The sequence below is a fragment of the Vicia villosa genome, linkage group LG4 (genome assembly GCF_029867415.1).
Source record: "Vicia villosa cultivar HV-30 ecotype Madison, WI linkage group LG4, Vvil1.0, whole genome shotgun sequence".
Classification (NCBI taxonomy): Eukaryota; Viridiplantae; Streptophyta; class Magnoliopsida; order Fabales; family Fabaceae; genus Vicia; species Vicia villosa.
Genome location: NC_081183.1, coordinates 182,120,728 through 182,132,105, shown reverse-complemented (window position 1 = coordinate 182,132,105; position 11,378 = coordinate 182,120,728). Strand labels below are relative to the sequence as shown.

General features: G+C 34.1%; 2 protein-coding genes across 4 annotated transcripts; one reads left to right on the top strand and one right to left on the bottom strand.

The window, feature by feature from the left end:
• The first annotated feature begins 2,507 nt into the window (after nucleotides 1-2,507).
• LOC131596275 (uncharacterized) lies at nucleotides 2,508-6,682 on the top strand. Its single transcript, XM_058868884.1, has 2 exons — nucleotides 2,508-2,912; nucleotides 4,113-6,682. The coding sequence occupies exons 1-2, from the start codon at nucleotides 2,859-2,861 to the stop codon at nucleotides 6,366-6,368; spliced, it is 2,310 nt and encodes a 769-aa protein (XP_058724867.1). The 5' UTR covers nucleotides 2,508-2,858; the 3' UTR covers nucleotides 6,369-6,682.
• A 208-nt stretch (nucleotides 6,683-6,890) lies between these two features.
• LOC131596276 (uncharacterized) lies at nucleotides 6,891-10,644 on the bottom strand. Of its 3 annotated transcripts, none has more exons than XM_058868886.1 (5): nucleotides 10,522-10,644; nucleotides 9,644-10,014; nucleotides 9,462-9,553; nucleotides 8,277-8,750; nucleotides 6,891-8,085 (listed from the first exon to the last, which is right to left on the bottom strand). In XM_058868886.1, exons 2-5 carry the CDS (start codon nucleotides 10,010-10,012, stop codon nucleotides 7,122-7,124), a joined length of 1,899 nt encoding a protein of 632 aa, XP_058724869.1. In that variant the 5' UTR covers nucleotides 10,013-10,014; nucleotides 10,522-10,644; the 3' UTR covers nucleotides 6,891-7,121. The 3 variants fall into 3 exon arrangements, with proteins under 3 accessions (XP_058724869.1, XP_058724870.1, XP_058724868.1); XM_058868887.1 differs by lacking the exon at nucleotides 10,522-10,644 and adding an exon at nucleotides 10,463-10,486; XM_058868885.1 differs by lacking the exon at nucleotides 10,522-10,644 and having other exon boundaries at nucleotides 9,644-10,054.
• Between the last annotated feature and the right edge of the window lie 734 nt (nucleotides 10,645-11,378).

Sequence of the window (11,378 nt, the reverse complement as noted above, 5' to 3'; positions counted from 1 at the left end):
AAATATATATACTTTGTTAAAAGATCTAAATTAAAAGTGTTTTAAAATTCCAATAATTATTTAAAGGAATATTTTACAAAAACAAATTAAAATAACCTTACTTTGCAAGGATATTTTACAGAATTAAACTATTTTAATAATCACAAATGTGAATATGATTAATCATGTTTTAAAGTATCAATAAATAGTTTTTGTTTTGTATACAAAAATAGTTATATAATTCATATGACTTTTATAATTATTTTTGTCTAATATAACCGACTTAGATGTAGTGACATGGTATTTCAAAATCTTTCAAACAACTCTAGTTAAGAAATCCTTACCCACACAATTGAACTTGGACAACAATGTGGCAACATGACATGGGTCCAAGCCAGAAAACCCTAGCCTCTTTTTCTTCCTTTTCTCGTCCTATGATAACAACAATATAGTAATGATAATACATTATTTATAATAATATTACTAATGCTTACTCATATCTGTATATCCATAACCAATCCATATCCACAGTAGTTCCATTACAACCACTAGAAAAAAGCAAAGTGTAGAGCAAGCCAAACCAACGTCAACGAATTGGTCGAAACATTTACACGTGTTATCACCGTATTTCTCCTTTACGTCGACCAATTTCCACAGTTCACATTCACATTCCAAAATTCATTGGCCACCCATAATTTTCTTCTGCTTATTAATTAATTAATTAATTAATTAATTAATTAATTAATTATTGGTCGAAATTTGACAACAACCGCATATGTTGATTGGTTGCATTTTTTTTAAGTTCAAAAAAGAAAAGCATTATAATTTAAATAGTCCTGTAATTTGCAAAATAAAAAGAAAATATTTTTTTTACATTTTAATTTAAATATTATTTTTAAAAAAATTAAGTAAGCTCAAATTCAAATGATAACTGATATTTTTTAATAACAAAATAATATATATTAAGAGCCTATTTGTCTCCATTTTTATAATATAATAATATATTTTTATTTAAAAAATTTAATTTAAATAGTTATTCTAAAATGTTTTTTTGAATCTATGTCAAATAGATTTTTATAATAATTATTTTTGAGATCTATTTTGTTTTAAAATAAATTATCATTTCCACTATAATTTAATTTTCAGTATTTATATTACATAATATTAAAATTACTAGTTTAATTCATAAATAATGAATTTAAATTTTTAATATTTTTAAAAGTATACAAAAAACATTTTTAAATAAAATTAAAACAAATGATCCTAAATAAGAAAAGAGATGGGAAATCTACACCAAAAAACAACAAAGTTTTTTTTTTTTTTTACAAACAACAACAACAAAGTTGAATAGCACAAGTAGTGGAAAAAAATCAGACAAACAATCAATCTCGAATTGACAAAAATATCAAAAAGAAAAGTCGGAGAACTAAATAAGAAGCAACAAAAAAGCATTAGAGACTCCATAGAGATCTCGCATGATCAAACATCATGTAATAGAGACCTGACTAGAGTTCAAACCATCAAACCTACCATCGACAGACCAGAAGACAAACTAATACCATAGACCATTGAACAACTCTAAATATGAGTGAGAATAAGTCATACCAGATCAAACTTGACTTTAGAAGATTTGAATCTGATTTACGAAACATTTTTAAGGTCATGAGTCTGACTATAACCTATTATAAACTTTTGACCTGATCTAACTTTTTAAAAATCTAATCAATCATAGAAGTCAGTTTAAAAGCTTCTTTCACATTAAGACATTCAAATAATTAATTTTACTTATTTTTAAATAGGTAACACGATTTTTTATATACTATTTAACATATTTTCTAATAGACACATATCGATCATTATAATGCTTTATTTTAATAGTTGAAATTTGACCTGCTTTATTAAATTTTTAAAAAGTCTAACCCTAAATTATTATTATGAAATATTTTAAAGATCAAAATTCTTCTTCTAATACACTCGATGGCGGATGGCACCCCATGACAGAAGCCAAAATTCCGTCATACTAGCTGTAATTGGGGATTATGATGGAAAATTTTCTAATAACGATCGATATTTACCATTGCGGCTAGCTCAAAAACCACTATGTATATCGGTTTTAGCGGTCATGACCGAGCAATTTGATAACACTAATCTAATTTAAAAAGTTCGAATCTGCAACATATTATTTATTATAGAGAAATGCTAATCAGTGCCCTTGAGGCACTCTTTAAGTGATTAAAGTGGTAAATTTTTAAAAAAAATGTGTGTACTTAATGAATTGAAAATACATTGAAAATTAAGATATTAACTTTTATAAATAATAGTTTCTTTATTTAGTATGTTTAAAGTGCTCGGAGAGTATCCGTTAAAAAGACTCTTTATTATATTATTAAATTTCACATTAACATGCTAAAAGTCTACTCATAATATTTAAATTAAATAAACAATTTATGTTTAATTATTTGAGGCAACAAAAGGTTAGCGTAAATATGACAAAAACAATATAATTTTATAAAACGAATATAGGGTATCGCTTTTTCGTGACCAGGAGGAACACCTCAAGCTTTACTCATTTCAATCCACCTGACCTCTCAAAAACTTTTCCTTTTTCTTTGTCTCAATAAACATTTCTTTATTATTATCAACCTTTTCTATAATAATCCTTCACCTCCGTCGACCTTCTTTTCCCCCTTATTATCATTATTAAATTCCATTCAACTCTTTTCATTTTTTTAATCTGCTGAAAATTTGAAGTCACCAAAACGACCAAAACCACACTCGTTTTAACGGGTTTCAAACCAACACTATAGTTTCTGGAACCTTCTTCTTCTGGCGGCGATTAACTGCAACCGCAGTTGAGACCTCACCGGCTAGCGAATGCTATGACTTTCTCCGCATCTTCTCTTCGTCCTACCTCTTCTCCGTCCTGCTCACAGGTTCTTCTTCTTCTTCTCTTTCTATCTTTCTCTTTTTTTATTTATGTATTTACGTTCTCTATACTCGTAGATGTAACACTTTCGTTAAGATTTATGCAAAAAAAAGGTGTGTAAAAAAATGAAAAATCTACAAATTATTACTATGTTTGTTACGGGTTTTGATTTACGGTAATTTAATTTATTTAATCTCGTTGGATTTCAATTGGATTAATTATTGAATATGTATTTAAAATTAATTAAGGAAAATTTGATTCTATATTTGCTCAATTTTGTAGATTCAATAATAGTTTTGTTAAGATTTTCTCAAAAAGGAAATTAAAAAAGAAAAACATGCAAATTAATACTATTCGTGTTCTGGAGTATAGCTTATAGATAAGAGATAGCCAATCATAAATTAATTCAAGTGTTTGATAAAAGTAGTTGTTTAACTGGCACATAAAAGTGAAATAACATAAAAGTTATTTAATAAATAATTGTTTTATTTTAAATTAAAACTATTTATAAAGGATAAAAGGGAGTTTTAGTTAAAATAGTAAGTGTAATAATTAAAGAAAAAATATAAGTTATAAATTATAAGCTAAAACATTATTTGAATTTTGAAATAACATCTAAAAAATAAACTATAAGCTAGTAAAATAAATTATAAGTTCTTGATGAAAAGACTTCTATCAAAGAAGTCTTTTATTGTCATATGAATTTATAAATTATAAGCTATAAACTCAAAATATGTCATGCCAAACAGAGCCGTAATCTTGTTGGAATTCGAAGGGATCAATGAATGCTTAGTTAAATTTTTAAAGCAAGATTGGTGAATTGTGAGATGAGGAATGCTTGTTCAATTTTTCTGTGAATTTATTATGCTCTTAGGCTCTATATTTTTCTGTCTAAAACAAAGTTATATTGTTTTTGTTTAAATCATAAGATGTTTTTATTAGTTATCTTAGAGAGTTTAGGAAAATAAGTTAAAAACAGCTTATGAATACTGTCATAAGCCGTTTTTATATGTTCTCTCAATCTGTTTTACATAACCTATATACTTATAGATAAGTTTAAATAAATGGATCCATTTAGGTCTAAGTGTAACTTGTGGAAATTTGACAGATTAGTGAATAATCAATTTTTTAATAGCAACTTTGATGTATCAGTTTGGAATATTAAATAATGAATATTGATTTGAAATGATTTTGTTTGTGTGTGCAGTTGCTATGCTCTCTAAGGTACAATAGGAAGCTTCGGAGCCAAATAGGTTTTGTTGTGACTCAAGGAAGAAAAGATCGCTGGTTAAGGAATGGTGTTACTGTTAGATCAGTGTTGAGTGACAATAGACCTAGTTTTAACAGTTATGGTGCGCCGGAATCTGCAAGGCTTCTTGAGAGGTTGTTTGAGCAGACGCACAAACTGGAGAACCGGATGGCTGGAGAACCGTATCTTCGTGATTTTGAGTCGGATCTTTTATCGGCGCTCATGGAATTGAAGGAGAAGGAGGATCATTTACAGGAAGTGGAGAGAACTGTTTTATTGGAGAATGGAAAATTGAAGCATGCTAAAGAGGAATTAGAGCGTCAGGAGAGTGAAATTGAGGCTGCACGCAATAAGTTTGAGAGGCTTGAAGAGGAGATGAAGGAGGCGACGGCTAGTTTGGTTTCTCAAACTGGACAGATAGAGGAATTGAAGATCCGGCTAAGGGATCGTGATAGTGAGATTGGTGGTTTACATGATGCGTTGTCTTTGAAGGAAGAAGAGGTGGAGAAAATGAGAGTTGCTTTGGCTAAGAAGAGTGAAGAAGCTGCTTATGTTGATTCTGAGCTTAGGCATAAGGTTCGGCTTCTGAGTGAAGCAAACAAGGTTGTTAGCAAACAAGAAATCGAGCTTCAAGAACTTCGGCAACTTGTACGACAAAGAGAAGATGAACTGCGTGTTACGGTGGCTGAGAGAGCATCTGAAGGAGAAAAGCTCAAGATCGCGGAGGCCTCTTTAGAAAAGCAAGCGATGGAGTGGTTGTTAACACAGGAGGAACTTAAGAGACTTGAAGAGGAGGCTTCAAGGCATGCGCGTGAGAGTAGTGAAACACTAGAGGATTTTAGAAGGGTGAAAAAGCTTCTCAGTAATGTGAAGTCTGAGTTAGTTTCATCTCAGCAATCGCTCGCGTCTTCTAGGAACAAAATGGAAGTACAGGAAAGGTTGATGGATCAGCAGCTGGCTGAACTTGAAGACCAAAGGATTAGCGTCATGTTGTACATGGAAAATTTAAAACATGCCCAAATAGAAGTGGAGAGTGAAAGAACTAAACTTGAGGTTGCAGAGGCTTTGAACAAAAAACTTGAACTCGATCTGTCTACAGAGAAGGAGCTCATGAACGGGTTACAGGAAGAGCTGAAGAAAGAGCGAGCTTCTTTAGAGCAGGCTGTCCAAGAAATGTCTTTGATTCAACAGGAATTAGATATAAAAAGTGTCGAGTTAAAGAAAACAAGTGCTCTTCTTGATGTTAAAGAGTCAGAGCTTGTTGATGCTAAGCTAGAAATCCAGCATTTGAAATCTGAAAAGGCTTCTCTTCAGATTCTTTTAGAGGAGAAAGACATGGAACTTTCCAGTGCTAGGAAGATGCTGGTGGAACTAAACCAGGAAATCTCTGATCTTAAGATGCTTATGAGCAACAAAGAAACGCAGCTTATTGAAGCAACCAACATGTTAAGGGAGAAAGATGAGCATGTGAAGACAATCGAGAATAAGCTGAATAATACAAGCCTGAAGGCTTCCGAAGCTGAAACTGTAGTAGAACGAGTTTTAGATCTCACAAACAAACTGGTTGCTTCCATTAAGAATGAAGACATCATCAATTCATCAAGACCACTAGATGAATTGAGCGGTCACCTAACCATGCAACTTTCCGAGGTGCGTACTAATGAATTGAGTTTGCAACAAAAACAGCTTGAGAATGTGCTCGAGTTGACCAAGGAAGACTTAAAAACGAAGGAGATGGAAATTCTTGCAGTACAGAAGGCTCTGACAATGAAAGATGAGGAGCTTAAAATGACTATTGCAAGATTGGAAGCGAAAGAGGAAGAGTTAAGAGGAGCAAGGGACAAGGTGACAGAAGATGCTAATGATCATAAAAGGCTGCATGCTTTGGCGCAGGCGAGAGTCAACGAGAAAAATATGGATGACTTGGCAATCGAGAAGCTTCAACTTGAGACAGCTCAGCATGAAGTTAAAGCTGCTACTAGTGCTCTGCAGAAACTTGCTGAAATGAGTCAACAACTTTTGAATAAAACCATTCCGAGTGCTGAAGCCGATAGCTATATCAGTGCCATGCTAAATAACAATGATATTAAACTCGATTCAATCACAAATATCAACTGCATCGACTGTTTAGCCGTAGTAAAAGCAGGAGTTGCTCGACTCTCGGCATTGACGGAGCAACTTGTGATGGATGCTGGTCTTATTGCTGCAAGCTAGAAGATATGTTAAATGGACGTTTCATTGTGGAAGGACATTGTATTGTTATTTTTTGTGGCTAAAAGCCATTGCAAGGTTAACCACAAAAAGTAGGTTATAAGATATTCACTTTGTTTGCAAGATTATTAATGTATAGCGATTGTATTTGTTGTGTATTTGTGCAGGTGGAAACTTTATTCTGTTGTAATAGGTACAAATTCAGAGTGTATTTGTTTCGAAGACAAATATTTTATCAGTTTTGCATAGTTGCTCTCCACTAAACTACAGTATATGAAAGAATAATACGCCCCATTTTTCTGGCCTTTTGCAGTCAATATTGTGATTTCTATTGCAATGGTTTCTTTCTACTGAGAATTGCGTATTCCCGAATCAATATACAAATGTATCTTAAAGTTAATTCATAGCATACTCCACACTCACTTTTCCTTCAATAATAAAATCCGATATAATATACAAATGTATCTTAAAGTTAATTCATAGCATACTTCACACTCACTTTTCCTTCAATAATAAAATCCGATATAAGCGGAATATAAAATTTTCAATAAACATTGCAAAGTAATTGTGGAAACTGTATATACATAGCTAGTCCATTAAAGGATATGTACAACTTCTACATTCAGAATCAGAACTAACATAACTTATGTATAATTACCATCTTCAACTAGTATTGTTCAACTTCAAACTAGCATCAAAGTACAGCTAATGCCAAGATGTATGCATTAGTTACTTAATTGTATATAAGAGTAAGTGTTAAGCACCATCTTTAAAAAGGATATTAGCAACTGAAGGAACCCAGGTTGTGTTGCCATGACTCATTATATTCCTTGTAGGACTATTGGGGTTTTGACCTTCAAGATGTTGGTTTTTGCTTTCTATTATTGCATTAAACTTCTTGCACCTCCTTACTTTGTTTCCGGCTAATATACCTAGTTTCAAAGCTGTCAGTATGCCAAGTGCAACTAGAACAGGTCTAACTGCCCAATGATGATCCTCGACATGTTGATACTTTTCTATAATCCCAGGACAGGCCTTGAAATTAACTATTTCAACTTCAGAAGGATCAGCCAAAAAGGTGATTGATTCATTCCCAAAAGTCAGCAACCCTGGGAACTTGATTACCAAACACCCGTTTGGCAGAATCCACGAAATCCGACCGGTAGCTGAGGCCCCTCCTCTTTTACGACGCCATTCAAATCGAGGGCTTAAAATATTCTCTTTTGGCCTAACGAACTGTCCTACACAGAACGACTCTGACATTTCGAGGTCAGAAGGGTGTCCGTTCCAGAGAGTTTGCAGTCCGATAAATCCAACAGCAGCTCTACCATCATCACGATTGATGGTATGTAGAATGCCAACCGGTGAGTGCTTCTGGTTTTTATCTTTAACTCGTACCCAATCACCAGCTGCCAAGCCGTCTGTGACCCGCTCGAGAGTTGACACGTGAAATCTTATAGGGTCGTGAATACCGTGGACCCTCACAAGAACGAATCCGTGATCTGCAGTGCGTTCTAGACCAACAACAGTTCCTTCTGGGACATCCATGTTTTGAGCTTTGCATGAGCTGGGAGACTTTCTGGATCGGACCATGTCGCCCACCTGCAGGTGATCCTTTGAGAAGAACCATTCAGTGTAGTCGGTGCTGCCTGATTTTGCAATTACTTTCATATTTCCTTGATATCTCCATCCTCCATCATTGCCCAGTTTACTCAGCGAGCTGCAACATAGGAAGATCGATTAAGAATAGAGTAATATGCAATAAAGTATTTCTTATCTGCATGAAAACAAATAGAAATGAACTGAAAACATAACCATGCTCATGTACATATAATTCCATGCTAAATCAAACAAGAATCTGAAATATTACCAGAAAAAGACGGTTTCAAGTTATCATATATGTGCACAAACCTTTTAAAGACGCGCAGAATATCTATCATCAAAGGGCGGTTCCTTAAATCATACTCAAAACATCCACTAAGAATATTCTCGATGGGAGAAGGAAGGCCACTTGGGATAAGCGGCTTTTCATGCTTTTCAACAACTGATCCATAAATTCCACCAACAGGGCATCCATACCAAGGTTGGTTACCAGTCAACATTTCAACAATGGTGCAACCAAAGCCCCATGAATCCGTTTCAATTGATATAGGACCTCCAACCTCTGGTTTCCATTGCTCTGGAGCCATGTAATTAGGAGTTCCAAGCCTCTGAGCGATATCTGAGCTAACGAATGAGGAACCAAGCAAAAGATTGGGAATACCAATATCTCCCAAAATCGCTTGACCATTGTCATTGAGAAGAACATTGCAAGGTTTAAGGTTCAGAACAAGGATCCCTTTAGAGTGAAGCTCCAGAATACCTTGAGCCAGATTGATCCCATACCTACAACAAGTAGAATGTTTTTAGTATTGATCAGTAGTTTCCCCTTACCTACGATATATACATACGTTAAAGATACTTACTACTTTGTTCCGAAATATAAAACCCTCTTGAGAAATTATGCTAACTATATGCTATGATCAGAACTTTTGGTGCTTTAGAGTTAGATTGGATGATTATGGCTCATGTTGAGCCCCTTATTTATAGAATTGGTATGCCCGCTCCAACTCAGTTAAGGTCGCTAGGATAACAGATGATCGCTGGTAGCGATTGGTAACACCTTTTCCCATGATGGGAAAGAGAGTGGAGGTTGCAGTCGAGCATATCTCTAGGCTAGGGTGACCATAATAGAGTTTATAGATACTAGTGTGATTGGGTTCAGGCCATGAGTGGGGACATGAGGCCAGTTTATAGGCCCATTTGGAGGTGGCGATTACTCTCTTATCCTTAAGCCGAGATGACCGTGATTAGGGTTTGTCAAGCGCTGGCATGTTGGGCTTAAGTGGTGAGCTTGGATGTTCGGTATTAGGTCATAGGCCCGTGTCTATATGAGGCCGGGTTCCTGGCTTTCGAGTTTTATATCAATCCAAAAAGTAAAGTTTTAAATTACTATCAAATATTTATATCACCATCAACCTTGTTAGTTCCCTGATTAAGTTAACGGGGTCCTATATTCAGGGACGAATATAACATATTTCTCTGTAAACACATCACCTCAAAACATCATGTAGTGAAATCCATCCTTCTCTTAATCTAGCCATCTTGTCACCAATTGAACCTTCATACAATTTCATAATGATGCAGATCTGTAAATACAAACAAATGTATATAAGTCAAAAGGGTAGTAGCTAACAATATCCTATATGTCAAAAAATAAATGCAATTCCAAATCTAACCCTTCCATTTATCATTGAAACTCCATGTATCCAAGAAACACTAGAAACTCCTTGGCACTTCAAGTACAAATCATTGAACTTCTCCAGTACAATCTTCACATGATCCTCTCTAACCGGATGCAACATCTTAGCAGCAACTTCATGATGCTCATCATAATCCTCAGTTGACTGATGAAGAGTTGCAAGCCAAACATCACCAAACGGTCCTCTACCAATTCGGTGCTGAAGTTTCAAAGTTTCAGGCTCAATCCACGGATTCGTCCGATTGGATTGGACCGCAGCTGTTCTAGGGATGTCAGGATCTTTATCCAAGATCTCATAATCAAAAGGAGCAGCAGATGAAGAAGTAGCCATGACTTCTCTAGACATTCCTGAATGCAAAATTGCAATACTCATTATATATTTCAGAAAATTTCAATGATCACAAATAGTACAGCTATTTAAATAATTAGAAACATAGAAATTATAAACAGAAAAAAATCACTTATTCATGAACCACTAAGAAAGTCAACATATACATGAAAACAGTTATCATTTTTTTTGAGTTATCATCATCACAAGCAAACTCAATTTCTTAGAATCATAGAATATAATATAACAAAAACATGTAAATTTCATCAATAATTTATCTATCTAATCAAGCAAAGTTCAAAAAATATGAATACTAAGGAGCAAAAGAAAAACACTAAAAAAATCACAGCAACTGAATATAATAAGAACTTGAGAGAAAAAAAATCAGAATAATAATAATAAGAGTGAGTGAGAGGTGTGAAATAATCAAAAACAGTAAGAGGAAGATAGAGGAAATTTCTATTACACAAGTTTATTGAAAGAGAGACAGAAATGAAAGAAAAAGTGTTGTGTTGAGGAAAAACAACCTTTGTTTTCGGAAGAACGGAATCTCTGAGAAAAGAAGAACGAGGAATCCAATTTTTGAGAAGCAAGTAAATTCAAAAGGGTAATTTGGTAAAAGAATTTAGATGGTCACCGTTATGGTGACGTGGCTATTTAATTGAGCTGACACGTAGATTTAATGGATGCATAATAAGAGTATTAATTAATTGAAATTTGGTTTAATTTTGATGTTTATGGGGCGTTTATTTCCACGATGAAAAAATGAGAATTTTAATGGAGGTTAAAAATGAGAATCCCAAGAGCACTAGAAGAAATGGTAAGAGGAAGAGATGGTAAGGGCCTTCTCTAACTTAACTATACGTTTTTGGTTTAAATTCAGTCTTAAACATGTAGCAATATTATTTTTTTAGGTGACATTTTTTATTATATTTTCAGTCAATCGATTATTCTGAGGTATCCAACCTTTCTTATTTTTTTTCTTCTTTAGTATTATCGATGTTATACCTAAATTGATTAAATTTTATTCTGTTGCAAAATCGTAAATAGAAAGGACTATGGAAACTACGGTAGATCGAAGTTTTTTGAGCAATTCGGCGATGTAGCACTGTGGATTGGAGGTTACGATCGTGGTGCTTCAGTCGGAGATGTAAATCTTGAATTGGTATTGCTAATCTCTAGTGCGACGAATCAAGGGGGGCACATGTATGGTTAGCACTCCAACGTAGTGAGAGTAGAGATTAGAGACTGTGTACTTAAAAATCCTTTGTGAAGGCATTTATACCTTGGACTCGATGGAGCAATTTGGATAAGTGGCCCTCGTGTTATTGGGCCTTTGAGTGATATGGAACAGTTGCCCCCAAGACTCGTTGGGTACTCTAGA